This window comes from Stereum hirsutum (genome assembly GCF_000264905.1).
Source record: "Stereum hirsutum FP-91666 SS1 unplaced genomic scaffold STEHIscaffold_15, whole genome shotgun sequence".
Lineage (NCBI taxonomy): Eukaryota > Fungi > Basidiomycota > Agaricomycetes > Russulales > Stereaceae > Stereum > Stereum hirsutum.
The window spans coordinates 911,007-936,804 of NW_006763145.1; the positions used below are offsets into that span (position 1 = coordinate 911,007).

General features: G+C 50.6%; 12 protein-coding genes across 12 annotated transcripts in view; 2 read left to right on the forward strand and 10 right to left on the reverse strand.

The window, feature by feature from the left end:
• STEHIDRAFT_102953 (uncharacterized protein) overlaps positions 1–3,066 on the reverse strand; it is a gene marked incomplete at its 5' end in the record, with an annotated part of 9,754 nt that extends 6,688 nt beyond the window's left edge. Inside the window, 7 exons of the mRNA XM_007308514.1 lie at positions 433–491; positions 556–642; positions 742–1,014; positions 1,082–1,184; positions 1,253–1,657; positions 1,722–2,541; positions 2,614–3,066. Of these exons, the coding sequence (XP_007308576.1) occupies positions 433–491; positions 556–642; positions 742–1,014; positions 1,082–1,184; positions 1,253–1,657; positions 1,722–2,541; positions 2,614–3,066 (2,200 nt within the window). The remainder of the gene's footprint in view (positions 1–432; positions 492–555; positions 643–741; positions 1,015–1,081; positions 1,185–1,252; positions 1,658–1,721; positions 2,542–2,613) is intronic.
• Positions 3,067–3,649: 583 nt separating this feature from the next.
• Positions 3,650–4,597, reverse strand: STEHIDRAFT_160991 (uncharacterized protein; the record flags this gene model as incomplete). Its single annotated transcript, XM_007308515.1, has 2 exons — positions 3,650–4,461; positions 4,516–4,597. 2 exons carry the CDS (start codon positions 4,595–4,597, stop codon positions 3,650–3,652), a joined length of 894 nt encoding a protein of 297 aa, XP_007308577.1.
• A 522-nt stretch (positions 4,598–5,119) lies between these two features.
• Positions 5,120–5,550, reverse strand: STEHIDRAFT_64756 (uncharacterized protein; the record flags this gene model as incomplete). Its single annotated transcript, XM_007308263.1, has 3 exons — positions 5,120–5,262; positions 5,359–5,417; positions 5,474–5,550. Coding segments are annotated over 3 exons (279 nt in total), but the record flags the coding sequence as incomplete, so codon positions are not given.
• Positions 5,551–6,758: 1,208 nt separating this feature from the next.
• On the reverse strand, positions 6,759–7,380 carry STEHIDRAFT_124568 (uncharacterized protein). Its single transcript, XM_007308516.1, has 3 exons — positions 7,329–7,380; positions 7,164–7,267; positions 6,759–7,107 (listed from the first exon to the last, which is right to left on the reverse strand). Exons 1-3 carry the CDS (start codon positions 7,338–7,340, stop codon positions 6,969–6,971), a joined length of 255 nt encoding a protein of 84 aa, XP_007308578.1. The 5' UTR covers positions 7,341–7,380; the 3' UTR covers positions 6,759–6,968.
• Positions 7,381–8,160: 780 nt separating this feature from the next.
• STEHIDRAFT_160993 (barwin-like endoglucanase) lies at positions 8,161–8,899 on the reverse strand (the record flags this gene model as incomplete). Its single annotated transcript, XM_007308517.1, has 6 exons — positions 8,161–8,303; positions 8,378–8,412; positions 8,479–8,502; positions 8,563–8,628; positions 8,688–8,718; positions 8,779–8,899. 6 exons carry the CDS (start codon positions 8,897–8,899, stop codon positions 8,161–8,163), a joined length of 420 nt encoding a protein of 139 aa, XP_007308579.1.
• A 1,343-nt stretch (positions 8,900–10,242) lies between these two features.
• Positions 10,243–12,015, reverse strand: STEHIDRAFT_160994 (uncharacterized protein; the record flags this gene model as incomplete). The annotated part of the gene is made up of 2 exons (XM_007308518.1): positions 10,243–11,751; positions 11,815–12,015. 2 exons carry the CDS (start codon positions 12,013–12,015, stop codon positions 10,243–10,245), a joined length of 1,710 nt encoding a protein of 569 aa, XP_007308580.1.
• A 363-nt stretch (positions 12,016–12,378) lies between these two features.
• Positions 12,379–14,113, reverse strand: STEHIDRAFT_124570 (uncharacterized protein). The gene is made up of 7 exons (XM_007308519.1): positions 13,829–14,113; positions 13,463–13,720; positions 13,220–13,399; positions 13,137–13,162; positions 12,936–13,080; positions 12,773–12,856; positions 12,379–12,690 (listed from the first exon to the last, which is right to left on the reverse strand). The coding sequence occupies exons 1-7, from the start codon at positions 13,982–13,984 to the stop codon at positions 12,436–12,438; spliced, it is 1,104 nt and encodes a 367-aa protein (XP_007308581.1). The 5' UTR covers positions 13,985–14,113; the 3' UTR covers positions 12,379–12,435.
• A 230-nt stretch (positions 14,114–14,343) lies between these two features.
• STEHIDRAFT_65218 (Dolichyl-diphosphooligosaccharide-protein glycosyltransferase subunit) lies at positions 14,344–16,118 on the forward strand (the record flags this gene model as incomplete). Its single annotated transcript, XM_007308295.1, has 6 exons — positions 14,344–14,499; positions 14,558–14,666; positions 14,868–15,384; positions 15,442–15,589; positions 15,641–15,861; positions 15,923–16,118. 6 exons carry the CDS (start codon positions 14,344–14,346, stop codon positions 16,116–16,118), a joined length of 1,347 nt encoding a protein of 448 aa, XP_007308357.1.
• Positions 16,119–16,543: 425 nt separating this feature from the next.
• STEHIDRAFT_171368 (uncharacterized protein) lies at positions 16,544–18,889 on the forward strand (the record flags this gene model as incomplete). The annotated part of the gene is made up of 7 exons (XM_007308520.1): positions 16,544–16,813; positions 16,927–17,181; positions 17,238–17,417; positions 17,481–17,506; positions 17,560–17,704; positions 17,789–17,872; positions 17,947–18,889. 7 exons carry the CDS (start codon positions 16,544–16,546, stop codon positions 18,559–18,561), a joined length of 1,575 nt encoding a protein of 524 aa, XP_007308582.1. The 3' UTR covers positions 18,562–18,889.
• A 148-nt stretch (positions 18,890–19,037) lies between these two features.
• STEHIDRAFT_141741 (uncharacterized protein) lies at positions 19,038–19,901 on the reverse strand (the record flags this gene model as incomplete). Its single annotated transcript, XM_007308521.1, has 4 exons — positions 19,668–19,901; positions 19,494–19,586; positions 19,321–19,439; positions 19,038–19,263 (listed from the first exon to the last, which is right to left on the reverse strand). Exons 1-4 carry the CDS (start codon positions 19,881–19,883, stop codon positions 19,038–19,040), a joined length of 654 nt encoding a protein of 217 aa, XP_007308583.1. The 5' UTR covers positions 19,884–19,901.
• A 2,714-nt stretch (positions 19,902–22,615) lies between these two features.
• On the reverse strand, positions 22,616–24,064 carry STEHIDRAFT_160999 (uncharacterized protein; the record flags this gene model as incomplete). Its single annotated transcript, XM_007308522.1, has 1 exon — positions 22,616–24,064. The coding sequence occupies one exon, from the start codon at positions 24,062–24,064 to the stop codon at positions 22,616–22,618; it is 1,449 nt and encodes a 482-aa protein (XP_007308584.1).
• A 351-nt stretch (positions 24,065–24,415) lies between these two features.
• On the reverse strand, positions 24,416–25,774 carry STEHIDRAFT_102961 (adenylate kinase). Its single transcript, XM_007308523.1, has 4 exons — positions 25,526–25,774; positions 25,247–25,454; positions 24,830–25,015; positions 24,416–24,706 (listed from the first exon to the last, which is right to left on the reverse strand). Exons 1-4 carry the CDS (start codon positions 25,680–25,682, stop codon positions 24,472–24,474), a joined length of 786 nt encoding a protein of 261 aa, XP_007308585.1. The 5' UTR covers positions 25,683–25,774; the 3' UTR covers positions 24,416–24,471.
• Between the last annotated feature and the right edge of the window lie 24 nt (positions 25,775–25,798).

The window sequence follows — 25,798 nt, forward strand, 5'->3', positions numbered from 1 at the left end:
GCGCACTGACGATAGCAGTGACAGAAACAACAGCCTCAGAGGGCCAGAGAAGACGGAGAACCAAGAGAGTAGATCGTTCGAGGGTGATATGGGTGTGGTGTGCTACAGGGTGACGTCTCGGGCGAGTAGCTCGAGGTCAAAAGCCCATAACCTGTTAGAACCTGTAGGGTAGAACACACCTCAGACACCGATAGACGAGTGAATGGATTGAAGTTACCTGTAGGGTAGAACACACTACAGGAAGAATAAGTACAGTAGACAGTAAAGTAGATAGATGTTGCTTACCCTCAGACACCGATAGACGAGTGAATGAGGGAAAGCGAGAGGCGCGTCCAACGCGCACAAAAGACCTGCCGGGAATTACCGAAACTGCGTTGTACGTTCGAACTCCGAACTCCAACAATAAGCGGTGCAGAGAAATCAGAGACATACCACAGAATACCCCAAGGACGCACGAAATCCCGACATGAGCAAAAAATAGTGTTTTATCCCTACACAACCACAGAGTATCATAATTTTACGCACGTGGAACGGAAGAGAAGGCGAAACACATACCTCCTCAGGATCTTCCACTCCCTTCCCGCCAGCATCTCGAACTGCGTCAAGAACGTCGTCGCGTATCCTTCTCCCGAGACTAACGACCTCCATCCTCTACGATTTCCACGCAACTTTCCTGGCTTCTTATTGTCTGGAAGTAGAACAACACCATTGATATCCCCCGCACTTCCACTAACAAGGCACCCTCCATTCCCCTTTTCCACGTCTCCCGATCCGCCTCCTGATCGTTCCTTCCCACTTTTATCCCGACTCGGACATCTTACCAGCTCAGAAGACAGACTCAAATCACCATCACTAGCGATCTCGAGTAAATAATCCGCGACGTTATAACCCTCCTGGTACGGGAGCCCCCGCGCCATGAAATGTTGAGCGGGTGCGAAAGAGCCAGGGCCGTTGTAGAGGGCTTGACCTTGGGACAGGAGGAGTATTTTGTCGAAAGTTTGATAGAGTTGTGAGCTGCGGGGGTGACGGGTAAATATACACAGGCATGAGATAAGAAGAGGGCCGCTAAGGGTTGGTTTACCTCGGCTGATGGATGGAGGCGATGACGGCCGTTGGGTTTTCGGGATCGTGGGCCACAGCGCGAAGGACACTCGCCACCTTCGACGCAGAAACTGAGTCCAAACCTGGAACGAAGTTGTCATATCCTCAGTACTTTATCATTGGAAAAATACGCTTTGAAATGACCACCCACCTGAAGTCGGTTCGTCCAAAATCAATACATCAGGACTACCCACCAACTCCAATCCGATACTAACCCTCCTCATTTCACCCCCACTGATCCCCCTGCCTTCTCCACTCGTCCCTCCGATTCTCACATCCCTCAAATTCGTTAGTCCGAGCTGCTCGATCACGTCCTCCACGCGGTATTTCTTTTCAGCATCAGAGATATGTTCAGGAAGACGGAGACGGGCGGCGAAGAGCAGAGCTTCGAGGACCGTGAGGGTTGCGGGGAGGATGTCTTGTTGGGGGACGAAACCTATTCGGGGAGGATGGGATGTGGAGGTTGAGTGTGAAGAGGGAAAGAGGACGGAGCCAGTGATTATGCCGGATTTATGTTTCTCGGAAAGAATCTCAACGAGCGTGGTCTTGCCGGCACCTGAGTGCAAGAACAACGTTGATGAAGATGGACAATGCGCAGAGAAGCTGGAAGGATCGCGTACCACTAGGTCCCAAAATCCCCATCATCTGTCCAGGCGCAACTTTACCGCTCACCCCATCCAAAACGACCTTGTCATGAACCGTATTCCTTCCTCTCCAATACCAACTCTTACCACCATTTCCAGGAACCACATATCTTAAATCCTTCCACTCAACCGCAACCCCCCCATAACCCCGTCCCGTACTCATTCCCTTCTCACCAGCCCTCCTCGATTTCCTCTGATTCCATAATCCTACCACCAATCCCAACAAAACCAGTCCTACCAATCCTCCTACGACCGCCAACCCCGCGATAACCCCCGAACTCAGTTGAGTACCGCCGCCACTCGTATCGCCACTCGGCGTGTTTCCTTCGGCGCTATCGACGACACCCTGGGCCACACACTCCCCGAAAACACAATCGCTCAAAGATAATCCTCCACTCCCGAACAAACTCGTCAGTACGCTTTGTTGGAATGAACACGTCGCGGTTCCATTGCCCGCCAATTCTCCACAGCCTATGGTCAGGTCGTCGCTCAATCCGTCGATCGTGTCGGTGAGGTTACTAACGGGAGCGCCACCGCAGAAGGTGGTGTTGGGACGACAAGTGCATGATAGGTCATGACATGACCAAGTGGAGGATCCGTTACCGGAGGGAGAGGTCTGTGTGCATGAAGATGCGGTACAGTAGAATTGCTCGATTCCAGAGTACCAGAGCTGGGCGTAGATGGATCCCGAAGAGCCAAACGAGGTGAGGCCTTGGGATGGTGTAAGGGAGGCGTTGAGTGTGCGGAGGATGGTGAGTGTGGAATCGAGTGGGTAGATAGCTTGGAGAGTTGGGTTCTGTTTATAGATGATGTTGCGTGAACTTCCAAAGGACTTGAATGTTTGAGCGAGAGCAAGAGGAATACGCACCACGACCTGACAGCTCATCTCGCCAGCAGCCCATATCTGTGGCTCGCTGTTGCACGTCAATGTGCTATTCAACACTGATGACGAGCCATCTAAACCATCCACGCCTGAGCTTGAAGAAGACGTCCCGTTCACGGCGGTGTACGCATTCTGACAGCTCGTCGTGCTCTTGCATACATTGCATCCCGTGCCCGTCCATCCGTCTTCACACGAACATGCTGAAGACGTTAGATTTCCGAAAGCCGTCGCCGACGCGTCGGAGATGATGCTACGATTTGTTCCTTGAAATATGTTTCCGCCACATGCCGGAGAGGAACATGTCGAGCCACCGAAGCCTGGGGGACAGGTACATGCAGAGCCAGGCGACTCGCCGTAATTCTCGCAGACGTTTTGCCCAGATGAAGGTGTGATGAGCGATACCGCAACCAGAACGAGGCTAGAGCTGAAGAGGAACATGGCCCCTTTTTGTGTGAATGTTCCGTGTTCACCTATACCCAGTAACGGGCTTTCGGGAAACCCGTTGAAGACCGCAAAGCAAGCTCAAGTGATACCTGTTGGGAGTTGGTGAGAACAAGAGACGGAAACTCAAAGCTGGAACAGATTTCGCCATTTGAGCGGGCCTCCTGAAATCATCGAGGCGGGATGCAAGAATAGCATGTCGGCACGCCCAGGCGCAACCCTAAATGAGTACAAGACGAACAAGTGGCGTGACATGGAATGGGACTAAGACCGAAAAGATCTCCCCACACAAACTTGTAGCCATGCAGCCAGACATTGTGGCGAGATATTGCGATGACAGTACTTTGAAGTTGAGGAGAGGAACGGTTTGTCCCGATGGGCTGGCCGGTCGAGCGCCGAACGCCGGTTACGCGTTGTTCCCACGGTTACCATACTTACACTCGCCACAATGATATCCGCCACATTTCCATGATAAAGGTTCAGAAGAAATGGTATATTGAATCTGCATAATACAAAATCTATGTGGGAAGTCTATGGTAGTCTATGGCACGATGCTCTATTGGGAACTCGAAAGCGCACATCACAACGCCTTCCTCCCCCTTCTCGCCATCCTCCTCTCCCAAACATCCCTGTTCATCCCCTTGGCAGCCTCCTCTAACTTCATCCTCAACGTCGCTTCCACATCCAACTTCTCGTTCACTTTGGCCAACACCTGAAAGACATGCATTTCTGCCGTACCGGAAATCCACTCCCCGAGCTCTGCACGAGGTGTGGACCCTGGGGTTGTGAACGCGGGAGGTGTGGCGCTGCCAAAGACGAGCGGTGAGGCAATTTCGATGTGGGAAGGACGAAGTGTTGGGAGGTTGGTGTGTTGTTTACGGTTGCGGGTGTAGTGAGAAGAGGCGGGGAAGACTCGCTGCCTCTCCCCGGTGGGCGTTGCGGCGTCGCTACTCGATGACGAGCTCGAGTCGGACCGTGAAATGGAGGGCATGGAGGTAATAGGGTAGGATGGCAGGATAACAGAAGAGCGTCCGATGATCGCAAACTTGTTCACAGCTCGCTGCCTAGTACCTGGCTGAGGCTTCGACGCGGCTTGCTTCTGAGGAAACCGGGTGTATGCAGTGAATTCGTCTTCAGATGATGTCGATCCATGTGCAGAAATACGAGGCCGTGTCTGGCGGCGAGGATCACTGGCGAGCGCAGCTCTGAGCTGTGAATGTGTCGAAGAGTATTTGGAAGAGCGTTCGTAGCTATCCGATGGTGTAAACACCGCGGATTCATCTGAAGAGGAGTCGCAAGAGCTCGAGGACGATGACGAGCTGGAAGTCGACAAAGTTCTGGTAAAGCTGGGGAGACGGAGTGGTTCAAAGGTTGATTTGGAAGGCATGCGAGCTATCGAAAGTCTAGTTAGAACATCGCCGCCAATAGGGTAAAGAGAAAACGTACGAGTCGCGTCATCATCCTCTGAATAAAAGGAATCCCTACTCTGGAAGGTACGAGACACATTTCCGAGAGTCTGAGTAGCCATTGTGGAAGACAGGTATTTGGGCTTTGGGTAGTAGTGTAAAGGTGGATGTGGTAAGAGTTTGATGGTTGTGGTAGTGGTGTGAGTGATAGTAAAAAATCCCCGTGCACAGGCCATAGACTTTATACGATGTCTATTAGGAGGCCGGAAGTGTTCGCGGGCTACTTGCAAAAAAAATGTTCGGCCGCGGTGAAGTTTTCATGGAACTGACACAGCCAGCAATTCCGCGGAAGTGGCAGTTGTGCTCGGCCGTTTCTACGGCGGAAAGGAAGGTAAAATGTCTCGGCACATGTAAGACATAGCGGAGGTGTGTAGGCCTTCCGAGGTCTCGGCGAAGGTTTCGGTAAACTTGAACAGGAAACTCCAACGGCAGAGAGGTGAGACCCCATGGGCCACCCATATTTAGGTTGCCTACATTCTGAAACCAATAAATAGCAATATATAATGCGGACACAGTCTTACAAGGTTAAGCTCGCAATAATGACATCACATAAATATACCAAGTGATGACCCTCATGTGGGAGATTAATTCCACTCCCAAGTAATGTCGATCCTGCCCAAGTCCTCGCTGGCGAGCTGATCGAAGGCACCCCTTGAAAAGTCAAGGTCGTAGAAGGCACAGCCGCCGCAACGGTCGACGACGGTGGCAGTCACGCTCTTCGACCCATCTATGATTGCGAGATTACATCAGGGCCAGCGGATGTGGTGTTTCGGGCGGCGAAAGTCTCGGCGCCACAGAAAACTGAAAAGAAGGGCGGACGTACAGAACGCGGTGAGTGTCTTGCCGCAGATGGGGTTGAGGTTCGGGTTCGCCGTTGCACCACTGAGACATCCAAGGCCGTGAGTCATTCGGCATTTATGTGAAAAAAGAGCACTCACGGCCATGTCTCATACATGTCGTCCGAGACAGCTACGACAAGGTCCGTCGCGACGTTCGTGATGCCACAAGCGCCTAAATATCGGATGTCAGCAGACGGAATATGTGCATAGAAAGGATGCAAACTCGCCTAGCGCAACGTCAAAAAACGTGCCTAAAATGATGATTAAATCGCCATAACAAAAGTCAGACAGAGTAAGAAGAGGTGATGCAGGTAACGTTGCGCACCTTGGCCAGTGTATGTTTGTCTGGCGATGAGAGCACGGTCGCCGGTTGGTGACGCACTAGCCGAAGCAAAGAGCGAAGTGGCCGTGAGGGCAAAGAGGGTAGTGAAAGCAAACATGATTGAACACGAAGGAAACTAGCTGTACAGAAATTTGGCGGCCTGTGTAAGGGAGAGGACGGCTTTTGGGGTGTTAATCGATATCCATTAATCAATCCACCTTATATGGACGACGGCCAGACTTGCTACCGATCAAAGAGCTCTGCATGCTCTCCATCGTAGCCGTGAGGTCTCTTTACCCATCGGTAATCAACAAGGGGCCGGATCAAAATCAAAAAGTCCAAGATGAGGATTGCACATGTCCGGCACGCGTACCGCACCTAAAAGCTGAAGAGAACAGACCAAAGGGTATACGTCGCATGGACTCGGGGGCTGTGAAGTGCGCTGGCATTCGAGGCGCAGAATGGGCACGAAATGCATATAAGAGCTCAGGAAGGTCCATGATGTAGTTATCCTGAGTGCCTCACCAGTAAGCACATGAGAACTACTCAGGGACACCATAATGTTGGAGGCTCGCGTCGTTTATGTGCTCTGAGGATGATCAAATTGGAGAAACGCAAGATTATGATGAAAATATGATATGAGCACCAGACCACTAGAATTTCTCCGACATACGTGAGAGCATTTGCGCCCTGGACTGTGATCGCGCTCCGTGAGGTATATTATGCGCGTGAGGTCAATGTGTGGAAGACGCTACTTGAACGCAGCGGATAAAACCGCCACATACTCGCGATACTCGTTAGGGTTGCAACTTCGGGGAAAGAACTGCCCTATACACCTTCATTCCGCCATCGTCAATTGTCCTCGCTCATTGTAGACTGGTAGATAAAATCATGACGGGACGAGGAGTCAGTCCTGAGCATGCATGGAGTTCGGCGGCCGGATGTTCGCGACGTCATGATTTTGAATTATGAAAGCGACCTAGGAGCGACCGAGAGAAATGGTGGATGGCGTGTGGCGGTCGAGAGGCCCTTGTCTTGGCCCGAGGAAAGAAGAGAGACAGGAAGGGACGAATGTGGGTGAATTAATAGGGATACATGTGTATTCGATGAGATGGGGTTGTTGCTAGGAATAAATGTGGACGAATAAGTGCAGCACAAGAAGCGCACACGGATGATAATAGTGACCAGACCAGAAATCCAGTAGCCCTTCTTCGAGTCACCCTCTGACGCTAAGCCAACGAGAACCACGGGCCTGATGGAGATCATGACTTTCTATACTTTGAAACCAAGCGCCCTCATACAAGCCTGATGTTGCTGTACAAGCTCCTTGCACTTGTCGTCGACTTCTGACCCATCGAACTTGAGGAAGCAGTCATCCCGAGCGGACTTGGTCTGTGGGCATGCACAACAGCTGCATGAGAAGAGTCAATCACGGGTCAAGTAGCAAAGAAGTACAGTTCAGCGCACGGTTTCAAGCCTTGGGGGTTCAATGGATTCTGCTTGGGGTCTGTGGGGTCGTACTTCCCCGAAGGCACAGGTGTTGAGGAAGGCCCGGACCACCAAGAAGTAATCTACATTGGAGGAGTGATGATATTAGTGCCATCAAATCATTCGTAGACTGACTGTCCTCACACTCCCAAACATATTGTCGGAACGAAAGCGACAGAGACAGATGTAAGGAGACAGTGAGGGACAAAGTGAGTTCGATGCTGACTGAGCTCGACGCTAATTTGACTGAGACAGTGATCAAGATTACGTAACCCGATCGGGCAGTAATTTCAAATGTTGAAAGGTGTCCTTTGGTCTAGTGGTTACGAGCAAGCCAACTTACGAGGTTTCTAACCTTGCGCTACTCGGACTGTTCGCGCAATACTCAGAATATTCATGCCATTAACCCTTTATCGAACCATATCTGTCGAGAAAGCACTGAGCTTGCGCATCAAAAGCGGAATAATTTAGGGATCGCATGCGATCAGGATACGGTACAGATCAACACAGTCACGGTGAGAACCGTAGTGCAGTGTACATCAACCCTCTTATAACGCAGATGTCTCCATTTCGTTTGGTTGTGTTTCCCGTTTTCATTTCTTTTTGAGGTGCTTTCTTGAGGTTCGAACTAAAATAGTCAGGTATTGCCATTCTGGCCAGTGCGCTAACGCACTTTGAAGGCATCGACGTTTATCCTGCAATTAAAGGTTAGTGCTTTCAAGCGACGACGGCGGTTAACCATTTTGGCCGTAAAGATTGCCCTCTTTTGGTGAGACCAGTCTGAGCTTCACACTGATCATCTCGCTTCTGTAGGCCGACTGTCCGATATATTTATTGACAAACGGGGCGTAGCTCCGGTAGGTCTTGTACATCCAAACGAGCCGTCGAGGCCTACCCAATAAATAACGATAGATAGAGACAGCGTGCAGAAACAAGTTAAAGAAATGATGTTGTGTCGCGGTCAAAAGAATGACGTTTAGTTGAATTGCCAGGTGATCTCGATGCGGCCGACCGACTCGTCAGCGAGCTGCTGGAAAGCGGACGGGGAGAAGTCGAGGTCGTACTCCGCGCAGGCGTAGCACTTGTCTTCGACAGCGGCAGTCACGCTCTTTCCATTGTCTATGAGCGATACACAGCGGCGAAGAAGTTAGTGTCTACATGTTGCATGTCAAAAAAAAAGTGAGGTGGCGTACATGTGGCCGTGATAGTCTTGCCACAAATGGGGTTGCTGGACATGGAGAATTGTGAGCAAGGGAGTGGGCAGAGATGGACGTATATACTGTTGTGTACTGACAGGTTGGGGTTGGAGGTAGCACCGCTGTGAATGATCATCGTTAGCGACAAGAGATGGAAAGACAGTGGAAGGGCGTTTGCTCACGGGTAAGAATCGTAAAGACTGGTGGAAACAGCGACTATGAGGTCCGTGTCGGCGTTGGTCAAACCGCTGTGTTTAACGGTCAGTTGAGGGCCGACGTTTTCCAAGAGAAACCAGCAAAATTTTACCAAGCGCCCAAACCTGGCGAATAGTAGGTTCCTGTGCGATTGTCAGACCTGCGATGCCAGAGGAGAAGGAGAGTAGATCCAAGAAACGTACCATCACCGCTGTAGCTTTGTCTGGCGAGGAGAGTGCTGTTTCCGGTGGGCACAGCGCTCGCAGGAACCAGAGAGAAGAGGGCGACAGAGGCCACGGCGATGATGCTGGCGAAGGAGAACATTATTGGAAGGAGTGATGAGGGGATGAAGTGACTAAAGAGTGGTGTAGTGTTCAAGAGGAGGAGTCGTAGAAGAATGATGCGGAGCGAACTGAGGAGAAAACAGAGGACACGTTATCCCTTTTATATGCATCAGCGGGCTACATTGCCATGTAGACGAGTGTTCAGTATGCAGCATTCGCACTGCCTAATTACCGCCATGGACGAGCTAGCGTGTGGACAGTCTCGAGAAGATCGCTGGCGGACCGCGCTCAAGTTAGTCCCACATGTTCGCATTGCCAAAAGGACGTAGAAACAGGCAGTGTGGCCCATGCTTGCTCGAGACGAGCTTGTCGATGCGTGTGCGTATGTGTGGCGATGAGAGTCAGATCAACATGTGGGACCGGATCAATATGCCGTTAATTAGGCTGCAGAAGTAATCGGCTCATAGTAGTAAGTTTTTGAGCGCATCAAAGCTTCATAGAGATCATAGGTGGAAGATTATGATGGATGCAGCACACCGGAGCCTCAGACCGTTTGAGTGCACGTCTAGCGCGTCATCGACAGCTAGCTAGCGCCAGTGTTCACGTTTGTGACCAAATCCTGACCGACCCACAAGGTAAGTAAGGCGCTCGACTGCGTAAACGAGGAGGTCACTTTGTGGTGCACAGTTTGGCGTTTCAACCTGAGCGGAAGGAAAGAAGGAAGGAGCGGAGTACAAGGCCCCGGGAGAGGGACACACAACATATAAGTTACACATGCCACGCAAGCCTTGCGCTTGCAGCAACATAAGCGATAAAATCCCGCTAAAGTATCCAGGCTTACCAGAGGCCCATGCGGGAAGAACAGCCTTATTGATGCCAGCCAGCAAGCGGTTTGCATACCTGTTACATCCGACAGCTGGCATGAACCTCTTCAGCATTGCTCGCTACGCAAATGATGCGGCGAATGGGCAGTCGCATTCGTCGTCAGGTAGAAAGCTCATCTTCAGCCTTCCTGTGTTTACCCCGTAAGACGAAACAAGGACCACAGAGTGTTCAAATGAAGTCGTCAACAGTAACAAATGAGTGCGAAGTCACCATGCGCAATGTAAGCCCGAAACTGGACGAGCTCAAATCAATGAAATTTCGAGGAAGATGGAGTTTAGGAAGCTGTACAAACGAAGTCACGAGTGTTAGCCAGGGCAAATTCGAAAAGAAGAAAAGCATTTTGAGCTTACCGTAAGGGGATTCCCAAAATTTCTGGACAAATACCTGCTCACGGCCATATGCTTGTACCCCAACGTTAATAGAGCGCATATTTCTTAGAGATTTTAGATCAAAACTTACGAGTGAGAACCATTGCTCCTCGTCAGAGAACGCTAGACGCTAATCGAGAGTAACTTTATCCCCCAGGGCCTGCTCCATTCTCCTCTCCATCTCCCACATACGACGCTGTAAAGAGTTGCTCTCCCGGCGTCTTTTCATCCTGTCCTTGAAGAGCATGACCATCATCTCCTCCACGATTCTCCAATTCGCTCTGTGGCTGGCCAAGAGTACTGCCTCCACTTTTCCTTCGTACAGGTCGTCGTGTTTGACTTCGTCGTGAACCAGATGCGAGGTGATAGAGGCCCTATCCGATTCTACAACGATGGCGGCGAGGTACTCCGCGATCTGCCTGCAGCATTCGGGAGACTCGGGAAACATGGCATTTGGCGAACACCCGACGTAGACGTGCTCAATCTGGTAGCGATGTTCTGGCTGAGGAACTTCTGGGGGTGATCTAGCGTCCATGTATAATCCCAGGCTCCAGATGTTAGGACAGTTCTGGGCGAATATATCGAGGGCCCGTAGAGTGAGAGAGGATGGCGACAAGGCGATGGGCCGTGGATTAAGCCAAAGGGTTTCGAGATAAAGCCCATTGGTGGCGAGATGCGTGAGGTCGTCTTCCGATACCTCGATGGGATGCGTATGTGCGATGATGAAATCTTCCAGCAACTTAAAGGAGATAATATCCTTAAAATGCTCGTATTTAAGTGCGGAGACAAGAGCGAGATCTGGGAACGTGAAGGGCTCCGTCGGATGGATGTTTATATGCAGAGAGCGGAGTGAGGTGCAGGCTTTTCCGAGGGAGATGATAAGATGTTGGACGTCCTCAGGTTTGACTTCCACCGCGAACGGCAAACGTAGGTGAAGAACCTGAAGCTGCCCCAAAGGAAAATGGGCCTGCGTAAGGTATGAGAGAGCTGTTTCGACAGTAATTGCGGGAATATAGAGGCTGTATAAGGCTGGAAAGGCACCGTCCTTGAGTGAAGTTTGTGGCGGACCGAATGAGCGTAGATTGTGTAGCTCGCCGAAGTAAAAAGGAGGTTCAGGAAAAGCCGTCCCTATCCGTTCTAAATGGTCCAATTCCGCGAGAGCAGACCAGATGAGGGAAGACATCTCGTATAGAGGGAGTTGAACAACTTTGAGGCAGGGTTGCGCCTGAATGAGGGTGACTATGTCTGATTCGGCGATTCGTGCGAGGTCAGGCCCCCTAAAAAGAAGCTCGGTCAGGCGAGGCATGCGTTCGCAGATATGTTGTATAAGCGTGGGCCTGTGGCGTGCTGCCAGCCTCTTGAAGACTTCTATCTCTGTCGTTGGAGGAAAAAGGCAGATATCGAGAGATTCGACGGTGTCGCTCATAAACAAGGCGCTGAGAGTACCCTCTTCAGCTGTGAGCCCGCGGATATGAGGAAATATGAGGTGGTTGGTCCGGCCTAGCGCCAGCTCGTAGATCGTGACGGTATGCAATGAGAGCATCCTGGGCGAGATAGGTGCTACGTTGAGATAGTGGACGCGTTTGGTATTGTTCAAGAATCGACTCCATTCTGACTGGGTGGGGGAACGTTCAAGCAACTGACGAGGAAAGAGGTCATTTCTACCGTATTATAATCGAGATCTTACAGTAAACCCACTCACAAGTACGGATTTCTCCTCCAGTAGTGATACATCCATAGGGGCCAAGGACTTGAGTATGCTGATGTCGACATTGTTCCAAAGTTCGTTCAAAGCAAATTCCGACCAACTTTTGCAGACGACGGCCGTCTTCGCGTTGGACCGGTCGTCTAGAAAGGAGAAGACGTTCAACAATAGTTCAGGAATGGCTAGTACTCGATGCATTATTGGGACAACTAATGAATGCCTGAGCCATAAGTTTGTCAGTCCCAGTAGAATTCATGACTTGTGGCATTACAACAACGTACGTTGTTAGCACCCCTTCACTGTGGCCCGAGTATTATGAGTGAGAAAGCGCAGGATATTTCGGCGAACGCAACCTTGGAAGAGAACAAACAGCAAGATACTCGACAGGGATGAAAATCGTCTGGTTGATCGGGTCTTGATCGACTCGGAGGCCAAATCGAGACGATGACGTGCGTGAGAAAAACACCGAAATGGGTGGCGTTGGGCCACAATTGAGACCTCGAGACCCCGCTTCGAGCTGCCAAGATTGCCCTCCGAGTCTCTATCGAGGGAAATTTTCTGGGAAAACTGCACATATTTGATTGAGTAGCCTACCAAAACCTCTACCGACCATTTCGCCTACGGCTCATGAGACCCCTCATTTGGAGTGCCCACGAGATCCCTCGTCTGAATCGGGCTCCCTGCCAAGTCCGCCGCTACAGTCTTCAGAGCGTTGTAGAAGTATACAGAGAAACCAACGCAGAGCAAGCTGAAGCAGGGGACATTGAGCATTCCAGAATCGAGACTGCTTTTTATGTCGAGTATTGCCGTGAATGGGACAGTATGGCCAGAAGTCATCGAGGCCGCACGTTGGACGCAGTATTGATTTTTAGTCTTGGAGCAGAAGACCATGGGGTCAATGTCCTCTAGTAAGCTCTACAAGAAATCCGAGATCGTCGGAGAGTAAGAGGCGTACTGCGTCATCAAGTATCATCCACTCTGAAAGTTGCATAGGATAATCTTCCATTTCCTTTGTGGTGTACCGGCCAAGATATAACCACTACACAAGAGGAAATCGACGACTTGCTTAGTGCCATAGAAATACTTGTACTGCACCGTAAATGGAAGGAATTGCGGACCTGACCCAGCTTCCCTTCAACGATCAGTTCGAACGGCTGATCAGGGCTGAGTGTGAATGGATGGCTGAACCAATATCCGTGTTGGCCGCAGGCTGTGACATGTAGAGGCATGCAGGCTGGAGGTCGGGGAAGAAAGCAGAGTGAACTACAGGCCAAGGGAATATTAGTGTACGACAGTCGGGGCAGGAAGCGAGATCATACCTCCTAGCGGTTCCATCTTCATTTTTCTTTACGTTTGCGTTTATGAGAATATGATGACAGGAAGTAACACTGATGCGACTTGCCCAAGGTAGTTTATCGACGAGCATTTGCATCCGAGATGGTTCGAGGGTAATGGCATCGTAGGCCACCGTTTCTGGGTCAAAGAAGGACCCAGAATTTGGGAACATCTCCGCCACCTTTCTCTGCCTATTATTTTGCGTCTCTAGGGACAATTTCTCAGCTTGCAAATGATGCATCTTGATCTAAAAAATAGTGACTGTCCGTCAGTGCCCGACCTCACAATCAAGCTGCCGTAGGAACTGCACCTGCTGTTCGCCGTCCGCTCCGGCGCTCTCAGCCCGGAGTAATTTTACAGCCACTCCTTCCTTATCCTTTTCCATGTTCTCGATTCTGGTCTTCAAGACCTGTAATTCAGTCTGTGTCCGACCAAGAAGATCGCGGAGCTCTTGCTCGTGCGTCCTGCGCTGTGCATTTTCACCCTGTACTCCTGAGATCAAGTCCGAGACTTGTCGAACTTCTTGTTGCAGGGGGCTAATATCATGTTGCGCCAGCGACATTCTTGCCTACAAAAAGCAAAAGTCAGAGAAAGACAATTCTTCTTCTGTTTCGAGGGTAAGGAAAGACGCTCGGGCCAACGAAAGAAATGCCCAAGTATTGACAAGACTTCGTACCTTCAGAGAATCGGCCTCCGCTTTGGCTATATGATGCTTATGTACCCAGAATTCGAGTATTTCTGGAGCGTACGATGCACTTAAGTCAAAAATACGCGTCTGCGTATCCTTGTTGGCGTCTGCGTCGACGGTGTGTGCGGTGATTTTGGCCGTCATGGATGAAAGTTGCTCAGTAGCAGTAGGGGCTTGATCTCGACTAGGACTAACGACTGGCGTCAGAAATCTTCACATTCACGGAGGCACTGGTACCCAGAAACGATAGCCAGGAAAAGCTCTCAGGAAAACGATAGTTCCCAGCTGGTGGTGAGAGGAAAGGGGGAATAGCCACTGTGGCGACAACACGCCACGTCAAGACGCGTAACCTTACGTAACATACGCAGTATAGCGCGTACACGGAAATAGATGGTCGACGTGTAACTTTAGAGCTCACCCATCTTCTCTCCTTACCACCACCGTCAGCCCTTATACTCTAGTTGGACAGTCCCGCAACGGTCTAGTGGGCTCAATCCGACAAAATGCTCGGCATACGGTCTCTCTTCGGTTTCGTCAGCGCGCTGGTAGCACTTCACGTCACGCTCGCGAAGTCTAGCACAGGAGACTCGGTCCTCGTATTCCTTCAACCAAGTGTCAAGAAGGAGGACTATTCGATATTTTTTGGCAATCTCGAAAGTGTGTATATTGCTTTACGGTCTAGGCACTATGTATTAATTCGCTATGGTATGGACAGAGCAAGGCTACGAGCTCACGTTTCGCGCGCCGAAGGAGGAGAGTCCGAAGCTCATTGAAGATGATATCCCCAACTTCTCGCATGTCCTATACTTCGCTCCGGATACCAAAAGTGTGTAGATCTTGATTCAATTTGTGCTTTCTTTGTCCCATTATTACTTTCTTCCATATCTATTCGACATGTGATGAAGGACCCCGCAGTGGCACATTGTAGCTCTGTTGTCCTATAATCTTCTGTCCCTAGCTGTATGCCTGTGTTCGATAGACCGTGCGGTGTGAAATATGATCACTGACGGAATACACTCTTTCTTAGGCTTTGGACCAGATGTGACCCCTCAATCACTCGTCCAAGCGCTCGAGTCAAACACCAACATCATCTTTGCTCTCTCACCCAAGCAATCCCTTGCTTACTCACTTGCCTCCGAATTCTCCCTCATCCTTCCACCTCCAGGTACCCCTCTCGTCTCACATTTCCCCGAACGCGACGCGCCGGCCACTGTCATCCCCATAACTGTTCCATCCAACCCTATACTGTCTCCCTCGATTGAAGGCAAGAAGGTCTGGTTCTCCGGTATCTCACATGCACTTGGCAACAACCCGCTATTGGTCCCTGTCCTGAACGCCCCAGCGGAGAGCTTCGCTGCCGACTCCACGGAGGACGCGTCTGGAGGTGTTGTCGTCGATGCTGCTGAGAAAGGCGGCGAGGGCCTTTGGGCGGGTAGTATGATGGGCGTTGTCAGTGGATTCCAGACAAGGGATTCAGCGAGGGTCATGTGGGTGGGGGGTATTGAGCTATTCAGCGACGAGTTTGCCAAGAAGGAGATCACTAAGTTCGTCTGCTCAGGATCTCATTCCGTTCTTGCGGATACTGATAGCGAACTGTGCAGGGGTGAAAAGTCGGCCAACGAACAGTTCGCGTTAGACATCGCGTCTTGGACGTTCCAAGAAAACAAAGTCCTCCGCATCGACAAAACTGCCCATCACATGGTCAACGAGACTGAACCCAGGCCTCATTATACCATCAACGACCAGATTGTACGTCCGCCATGTCCGACATTTACCGATACCATCTAACGATACACACAGGTCTTCGACGCGTACATCTCGCGCTGGAACTCGAAGACGTCCTCTTGGGAGCCTTATTCCGGCCTCGCCGACCTCCAACTCGACTTCACCATGCTCGACCCGCACGTTCGCACTCTCCTGCCGCCTTCGACTGACGGCATCCCCGGCAAATACTCCGTCCAGTTCAGGGCTCCCGACAGGCATGGCGTGTTCAAGTTTTTGATTGAATATAAGCGAAAGGGGTGCGTGCTCCTCTTTCTATTCTGTGGTTCATCACGCTAATCGGGATGATGATTCGAATAGTTGGACATTCTTGTCAAGCGCGACGACCGTGCCCGTCATTCCACCGCGCCACGACGGGTACCCAAGGTTCTTGAGTGCTGCGTGGCCCTACTATGCTGGTGCCATCAGCACCAGCGCTGCATTTTTGGTGTTCTCGGCGTTGTGGCTTGCTGGGGAGGATCGTGGCGGAAAGAAGGGTGGTAAGAAGATTGAGTAGGTTAGCGCTTCGAGAACGAGATGATATCGCTGCTCGAAAATTGGATACGTACTTCGGATAACCACGTTAAGTGATCTCGGAATGCGAAAACCTCTAGGCCTGTAAGCAACCCGTAAGCTAGAGAATGTGTGAAGACAATAGACCTTATATGTTTCAAGTATACCTGGAACTCGTTGGCGGAAGATCTGTCCGATCCGCCAATCAGCTTTCGCAAAAAGTCTCAAGTTTTCACTAACATATAAGCCCTAATGTCCGTGTCACGTTTCCTTGACATCACATTTGCTTCCGGCGGCAATTGCCGACCGCTTCTTGAAGCAGAAGGATCGCTTAGAATTAATTGTTGCGCATCCTCCTCAATATTAGGCCTGTGCCAGAGTTATATGTGCCACACATCTACCTAAACAAAAATATAACCACAAGTAAATATGCCCAATACTCAGAATCACGGCTCGTCTAATACCTCCACGTCGACGGCACTGGCACTGGCAGGACCCTCGTCTGGCCCGAATGGCGTGGCGCCTTCCCTCTCTAGCGGCGGTGATGATGATGCTTCGGTAGAAGCAACAACACGTTCCCCGGAGGCGCGTACTACGGCGCGTCCCACTGTCGCTTTCGACGCGGAGTACTCGCCTGAGATTGTGGAGTATTTTGCACGGAGGTATCAGGATGTGAAAGCAGAGTTGGACGGTCTCAAGGTGAGTGTGGTCATGTCCTCTTGTTGCACAGACGATGACTTCCTAGTCTGTTGCTGGTCATCAACCTTCCTGATTGACTTGTGCATCCACTCTAATTCTATTCTCTCGTCCAGCACCAATTATCAACACAGCCGGATCGCGATGCTCTGCATCTTGAACTGCAGAGTCTCAAGACTTCTCTCGCCCACTTGGAGGTCGAGACTATGAAGCAACGGTCAACTGAACAAGCACTTCGCGATATAATAAGTAAGGAGCAACAGGAACTGGAGAAGCTCAGAGCGAAAGCCGAGATCTTGGAGAAGGCTAAGGAGGATGGTGCGGCGAAATTGATTCAGATGGAACGTACGAATGCGGGCATGAAGACGCAGGTAAGAGAGCAAGTGACTAGTCTCGCTTTCGAAAATTAACCTCAATCGTGGATAAGATACAGAATTTCTATAGTCAGGCCCGTGCTCTGGCGGATGAAGCTGCCGCGAGCAGGAGGAAATTCTTGACTGGGATGTTCCCAGATCCTATCTCGTATTTCGACCCTAACACCATGGATTATTCTCCACTTACCTTCGATATCTCGCTTATGAACGCTGCCGTGAAAAAGCTGCCGTTGGTAAGTCTTTAGCGCTCCGTGTGGCCCCATATTGAGCCCTTACTGGCGTCTTGTTCATTCTAGCACGATCCGGACGGCAAAATTAGACCGTAAGCACCTTCATACTCTCGTCTCCGTGTTCTCTGCTCATAGAAGAATGTAGAAAGCTCTTTGTCCTACCCCGTCCACCAGCATGTCTACCTCTCCACGTCGCTGCATGTGGACAGCACGGCTATTGTTTCCAACCTGACTTCAAACTCACAGCCGATCAGACATTCGAGCTCATGGTCGAAGGGGAGGCTGGGAAGGTCTGTTCAGCCAGCCCGAACTCCAACAAAGTGCCCTGACTAACATTGCTTACTATTGCACCCCATTCTACACCAAATGTGTAGTGGTACTACCTCGGCCGCTTTATCACGGACGTGATGCAAGGTCAGGATATGCGACTTTCTGAGTGGTTGATGCTCGACGAGTCGGTGCGCTTTCCTTTTCTTTGTCGTGCACATTCTTCTTTTCCATCCTCAATCACATTTTACATCTTCACCGACAGACAAAATTGATGCACTGTATGCGATACGCCTCCGTTGACCTTCCACTATACCAATTGGCCTCTCATCCCGCCCTGATCGAGATCAAGCGCCGCTTCGAATGTGGCGAACTCCTCGTCCCCTGCTATTCTCTCTTCTGCATTGGATACTCCGCGTGGCTTTACGATGCTATGAAGGAGATCATCGCGCAAATGTCAGGCTCGACGAGATCAGACGATAGTACATCAGGAAGTCGAGCAACTGCACAGATCAGTCATGAAGCGGTGGCGGTGGCGAAAATTATAGGTTCTCAGCCGGAAACGGGACCGGGTAGCACCTCGACGTCATCTATTTCTGGAACAGATGCGCATACGACGGATTTTTCGGGCGTGGACGTGTCTGGCAGGGCAGCGAGAAGCAACAGTGATACAGGTCCTGTCCTCGTCCCGTGCAAACGCGTGAACGCAGACGCCACCGCCACCGGATCGAATGGGACGAATGGAGCAGCGCAAGGCCTAGGGCAGCAAGGCCCTGCCGGGAAACGAAGTAGAAATGTATCGGGTGGCCCAGATGTTGCACGTCTTAGCGGTGGCGTCGGGACTGCAGCTGTGAATCCGGTGGACCTTACAAAAGAATAAACACGGTGATTGGATGCTTTTGCGGTGGTAACGGCCAAGACTCATGTTCAGGCGTTCAGCGACCTTTTTCAAGTTGTCGAGCCTTATCCAATCTCATTTCTATGCTCAACTGTCCTCGGTATATTCTACCATGTTACTATACAACATTACCTTGATTACTCTATCTTTCCCGTCACCGTCCATATCTGTCTTTTGCATGCATTGTCGCCCCGCAGCATACTACTTACTCGTCGAACCGGATCATTGCTATACACTTGTCTTGTTTATCTTGGATTTATGCAGCTGTATCGTCGTGCTCTGCATGTGCTATATACGATATAACATATTTGTTCCTACTAGTAGCCCTAGTTTAAGGTCTGTACCGAAATACAATCGATAATTATGCCAGTGGACGGCATGCAAGTAGTATGTGTAAGTGACCGGCACGAAACGTCGCATCAGCGGAAACGTTGGTGTACTGCAAAGGCGACCCACTGTCAACATCCCAGATATTCCTTCATGTCAAGGCTGTTGTCGGGATCCCCACGAGGCCGTGTAACCCATCCTTGAATGGTGGTATCGAAATATAATGATATTTCCCAGCGTTCGTTACCGATCCATTGTTCATGCAGATAAATGTCCCACCACTCAATCATAATCTTTCGCTCGTTGGCAGAAAAATGGTATCCAGATACATAGGGTGCCGGTCCAAGGTACTCATTACTAGGGTTAAAGGTCAGATTTTGGGGATAGACGCTGGGAGTAATAGGCATCACGCACCGTCGCGATAACAGCCCATCCGTCGACACATAGTTGACTCCTGCATAGTCGGAGCCAACTCTTTGATTATAGAACTCAAAGGTTTGAAAGTTGAGATCATCACCCTCGTGAATCTGTATCTATTGGGCAATATCAATCACTGAATTGACGACAACAAAGGGAGAGTTACTAACCTTCTCATAGCCATGCTTTTGAGAGTAGTTGAGTGGCAAATATAGAGTTCCGGAGAACGGAGCTGAATAGGTTTCCAAGGGTGCTTTCTGTACCTAGAAGTTGATGATAGACAAAAGCGAAGCACGTTCAACAGCACGTCCGATCGGCCAGAAAGCAGGACGCTCGTGACTCACCGGCCAAGCGACTGTGCTACTATAGTAGGCCCTAAGTCTTTTGTTCATCTTTCTACGCTCTGTTGCGAGAGCATCATCGAGCTTCTTGCCACGCAAATCGCTAATAGCAGGAAAGCCGCTCGCAGCTCGCGCTTCGTCGCGACGCTGCTTCCAGCCTGCGGCAGAGCCTGCATTCCAAAGGCGTACCGTTGGTTGTACCATAGAGACGTTGGACATTGAGGACTAGCTAACGAGACGGTGGACGAAGATGGAGATCAAGAAGTAAGGGCCAAATGATCATCGTCGACTCGGATGACCCAAGGACGATCTTTATTGTTCGCCATATAAGGCTGGTGCCAGTGTTCACAAAGGAGCGAGCGGCGATCGGCGATCGCAAGGGCGCGCAAAAGTCACGTGCTCCGTGAGGCAAACTCAGCGTCAAATCTAAACCGAGTCGTGTCAAAGTTATGGCACTCACGCGTGTCCACATGTCCTCCGATTCTTACCGGTCTAGCGTGCCCTAGAATACTTAACTGTTTGTCTCTTTCGACTGCTAGGCAACCGCTAGGGCTACTGTCTTCGGCCACTCGGGCCAAATGAGTCTCAGAAGGGGGATACTGGACAGGGTTCGCCGATTCGGGGGCTATCATCCCCCGCCACTAATGAACCTTAGGCAAACCTTAGGTCGAGAAAAGACGGTGCTTTGTCTAGACACCCTACCAGGCTGGGCCGTGCTGGTATATTTTCTTCCTTCTTGGGTGGTGGCCTCATCAAGTTCCCTCGGGTTTTCCTCCGGCTACTATACTTCCATACTTCTGAACATCGAATACGATATGACCGAGGTCCGGGATCATGTCCAAGTATTAAGGTAGGTAGGGTGAGTACCACGTCGGATTACGAATTCGTTCATTCTACTAATAGATCGATAGCATCAAGAGACACGAAAACACGTCGATGCTCAGGTGCCATTACGCCAGTGCCTGGCTGATATCAGCACAGCACCGCGTCTACTTGAGATAGAAAAATAGGGCTACCTTGTGTTCTGGACAAACCGAAGACACTGCCGCTGGCGGGCTGCTGCCGTGGTCTTCACTCGTGGGCAGCTTCGGACTATGCTATGACAATGCGGCTATATCTGGCTTGTAAAATTGGGCCAGATACAGACACCGCGTCATACTCGGATCTACCAGCTCGGTTCAGACACGCTTCATTCTCTCGTGGTAGGTAGAAGCGACCTGGGGAGCCTTGTTACGTTACCGCAGCCATGAAGGGCCAAATGTGGACTTTGTTCTCAGTCTTTGTGCCCAAATGAAAGGCCTTGAGCCGTTATACATTTCGCCCATTGTGTACCCGGTGATCTGAAACATTCCGTAAAGGCCACTTCCTCAGCGCCCACCGTATGCCCAATATATATACGACGCTCGTTTACTACAATGTCCTCCAATACAGCGACTCATATCACCTCTCAACAAAGCCTTCCAGCCTACTGCTCACTGCTTATACACTCGCATATTACACAGCATGTATGTGTCTACATTGACACTGTTGTTCTTAAGGAATACTTCTAACCCACACATTTTTAGGTGCACCCAGCGCTACTCATGCCAGACATACTACACGGGCTGTGGATGCAAGCTCGGCATCCGATTGGGTGGATCGAGTCCTTGCGGTAAATCTTCATGCACCGGAAGTAAGTCTTAAGTCGGCCGTCTGTGTCTGTGATGTGGGCGATCGGCCGTGTTAACGATTGTCCTTCCCGTCTTCCTAGCGAGGTATGTCCTTGAAAAGGCTACCATCGAAAGTTATTATATGTGCGGGGGGCAGCATTGCAATAGCATCGGCGAGCAGCCATGAACGACCGCTGCTCGGTTCGGTATGTGGTACGGAAGTGCCGGGGATCTAGCAGTGATGACGACCATAGGTTGCGAAGAATGAGGAGGATGGGTGGAATTTTCTTGGAAAGGACGCTTGTAAATACTAATATCGACGTCTGTTCAGCTACCTTCCAAACAATTATGCACGTTATAATTTATCACCAGCCCTCGGACTATCCGCTTTTGGAGAGCCCTCGATCAAGAGGAGCAGCACACTCTGCCTTCTTGGTGTTGAGTGCGAGTGATACAACTGCGTGCCATGCTCGCGCGAACAGCGGTCCCTCGACACGACGGCCATCACCCAAGATATCTCCGAGGGAACGCAATTCAGCCTAGTGGAGTTGGTCTCAGTAGAGACCCTTCGGAACATGATTCAGATTTATAAGTGAAGGCACCTAGCCGGCGCTCTGACGCCTTACCATTGTTGCCTATCCTGACCTTCATGACACCATTCTTGTTTACTATTTGTCGCTAGCAAGGTGTAGCGATAGGACGACAAATAGAGATTTTCCTCGCCATGGAAAGTGTTGGGTCGTGACTCGTAGACTTTCCGTAAAGGCAGTAATCGAACCAGCAATTACTTAAAGTATCGAGATACCATGATCTCACTTCGAGGTGAGTTGTAGGGCTCAACACTCAGGCTGCTCAAAGACTACCAGCCTTGACAGTGCTCAGACAACTCGTTACCAATGTGCATAATTGTAAGAAAACTGAAAAGGCTCGATTACCTGGCATCAGTTATAGCATCGAAAAAGTGGGATACGAGAGGCTTCGTATGCAGATACTTCGTTGATATCACACACCAATAATTGTTGACACCGGCATTTAGTACGTTTTAGTTTTAATTGCATGCAAAAGTGTATACGCAATCTGCAGCAATGCAATGCTCTACATAGCAAGACGATAAGATAAGATTCCACATAATTATTCCCCACCAAGTACGGACGACGTACTTATACCGACACGGAAACGGGAAGTATTTTACTATCTGACACAGAAGCCAGTAAGTGTCGTTGTTCTAGGGTGGAGAGCGTGGATTCCTAACAAAAGACCACATACCATAACAAGCTGATAAAAGGATGGCACTTATTCATCTCACATCAACTCCATCCCGTCAATATCATGAACCCGAATCCCACGTTTCTTTAACCTCAGTAACACATTATCCCCCCCGTCCATCGAGCTTAACGCGGACAGAGTATACTTACCCTTTCCAGGATTAAGTAGCCGGATGTGACGCACTGCCGTAGGCGTAGATTCTGGATCTGGATTCATAAGCCAGAATAGAGTACCCAACGCTATATCAGCCATCAGATCCATGTCTTCTACTCGAGGGTATCCTTCATTGCGCATGATGAAGATCCCGAGGTGGGTCACGTTGGAGGGAAGCATTCTCCATGTGAGTTCTGACATTGATTTCATGTAAGGGAGGCATTCGCAGTCCAGAGAGAGGATGATGCGCCGAAGATTGGGACAGTGTTGAGTGAGGAGGTTGAATAGGGCTTGATCCTCCTGTGGCGCGAAGCCCTCCACGATCACGGTATGCAACGTGCGTCCTTGGACCACGAGAAACTGGGCGGCGAATTCGGTAGCAGTCGAGACGATAATAGTGGTCAGATTGGGATAAGGAGGATTCATCGGGTCACTATTATTGTCGTACACTGAGTGGGTTCCGTAGTCGTGTGTGAGCGCCAAGCACGATGTTAGGTTCGTCATATCTGGAGTACAAAGGAAGCACCACCGGCTGTTGGCCGCCATCACTTGAGGGTGCACTGTCCTCAGGTTGACAAAACGCCAGAGAATACCGAGCGGGTTCATCGTATATGCACCGCCATACATATCGTTTTGGGGTACAAAGAAACTGTTTTGTACGACAAAATCAAATCGACGTAGGGAGTTCCTACAAGCGCTCAACAAAGCATCCCAAGCTTGTTCTGGTATACGTGCTCGTCGTTCAACACGGGCATCGAGCCTGGAGTGCGCATCTGGGAGATTAAGCAGTGGAGAATCCGTTCCCTTCGTATCGATGACTAGGATTTGGAGTCTCGATAGGCACGAAAATATGGTCGTGATAGCATCGAGCAGCGTCGTAACTCCAGGGAACAGGGGAGTCATGCGCACCATAGCTAGATCTAAGCGACGAACGTACGATCCCAAAGAGAAGTGGACGTCTGTAACTGAAGCTGCATTGCCCCTGTACTTCAACAGGACGGCAGCAAGGGAGATGAGGTCTCGGCCCCGTTGAACGTGGACCGACCGGTATAACAACGGGATACCAAGGTCATACCAGTGTCTAGATACCCGCACGAAAGAGAGTTTGTCCGCATTGGACTTCCTGATGGATAGAAAAAGTGTGTCGACTGGGGCCCTCTCGCAAAGCGCGGTGTTGCAAAGACTATCCTCGAGCTGAAAAGGATCTTCGTGTTCCACCTCAAGGCTCATCGGGACAAAGGTAGCAAGATCGAGAATGCGAGACCAGAGTTCGTTCGGAAGATCGAAGGCTTGAGGTGGCTCCTCAGATGTGAACAGTTCTGTGTAGCCCATAGCCTAAGTAATTAGTAGTAAAGAACATATGAGGAACGGGAAGAGTACGTGCCATTATGAGGGAGAGACCTGTATTCGGGTGCTCGTCCTTGGGCTCTGTGTGCCATGGGTTGAAGTTTTTGAGGGCGCGAAGAACTGGTGGAGAACAAAGAACGATCCTTCCATTATTGGCATTTGAATCTGCATAATATCATGGCATGCTCTTTGAGCTCCGCCGAAACAAATAAAGCCAAACCGCTGTGGCACTCGCATACCCTGGACCGGTGACGGAGCAGGCCGGAACAGGCGCCACAGCACTCACTCATGGCTCGCGGCCGCAAGTGTCCTCTCGCTGCGATATCCAATTTTGGTTCGACCAGGAGGGCAGCGCAATAAGATAGTCCGTTTCTACTCGTGTATGTACATGTCTATTTACTCGTAGGCGGCGCCCTGAAAATCTTGCCCAAGTTATCCCAAACAACGGAGGGAGATTGCGCGGCGTCGATCTTCTGCCAGAGGCCCTTGGTCTTGTAGTACTCTACCACGGGACCGGTGGAGGAGTGGAAGGACTTCAGGCGCTTGGTGAGGGTTTCGACGTTGTCGTCTGAGCGTTGGATGAGGGGCTCGCCGGTGACGTCGTCGGTCATAGGCTTCTTTGGTGGTCTGATGGCAACATTTCAGTATAAGGACGCACGAAAAGCGAGGGAAGATGCAAATATACAGGAGAGGGTGAGAAGAATGAAGAAACCCTCTGCGGCAAGATAGTATATTGGAAATGATACGTACTGGAATTCCTTGTGGTATGTCCGGCCGCTGGCAGGATGAATGAGACGGCCGGTGATACGGGAGATGAGCAGTTGGTCGGGAATGACGAGTTCGACGACGGAGTCGAGCTTCTCCTTGCGGGATTCGAGCATGGAGTCAAGTTTCTCAGCTTGTGGGACCGTGCGAGGGAAACCGTCGAGTACGAAGCTGTATTAAAGGCAAAGTCAATCATATGGTACAAGGCCGAGTTACTTAGAATCCGCAAGTGAATAATGGGTGGAGGACAGAACGCGCTCAGTCCAGCGAATTCGGTAGGAGCCTGCCTCAATATTGAGAGAACCAGTCGTATCAACAGCTCTTCCGCCGACTGTATTCCAGAGCAACTTCGATTGCGAGACGAAGCTCCGCCAAAACCCCGACATGTATAAGAATACGCACCCGTTCTTGCAGGACTTGTTAGTTTCCAGCTGGTCCTTGATCATGTTAACCATGATGTCGTCGCTGACGAGTCCTCCAGCGTCCATGATTTTCTTCGCCTCCTTCCCGAGCTTGGTCTGCTTCTGGACCTGCTCACGCAACATGTCACCGGTGGCGAGATGGCACACGCAGAACTCATCGCGAATGCGGGGAGCCTGCGTTCCCTTGCCTTTCCGTCATACACGCGTATCTCGTCAACATGCAGCCCAGAATCCAAAGTTCAACACTGAAGACACGTACCAGCACCCGGAGGACCGATGAGAATAGTCCTGAGCTGCTGGGCAGGCGTCTTCGTAGGCGTCACGGCTGACTTTGCCTTGTTCTCGAGGCTCTGAATTTTGTCATTGAGCTGTGCTACAAGAGACTTGAGGTATTCGAGTTCATTTGTGGGTGCCATGACCACTCTATGAGTGAAGAAAAAGCCGAAGAAAGATGGTGGTGGGCCGAACGAAAGAGAGGCTGGCGAGCTCGACGGGTTTAGCGGCGCACAACGCGGAGGACACGTCAAATTCC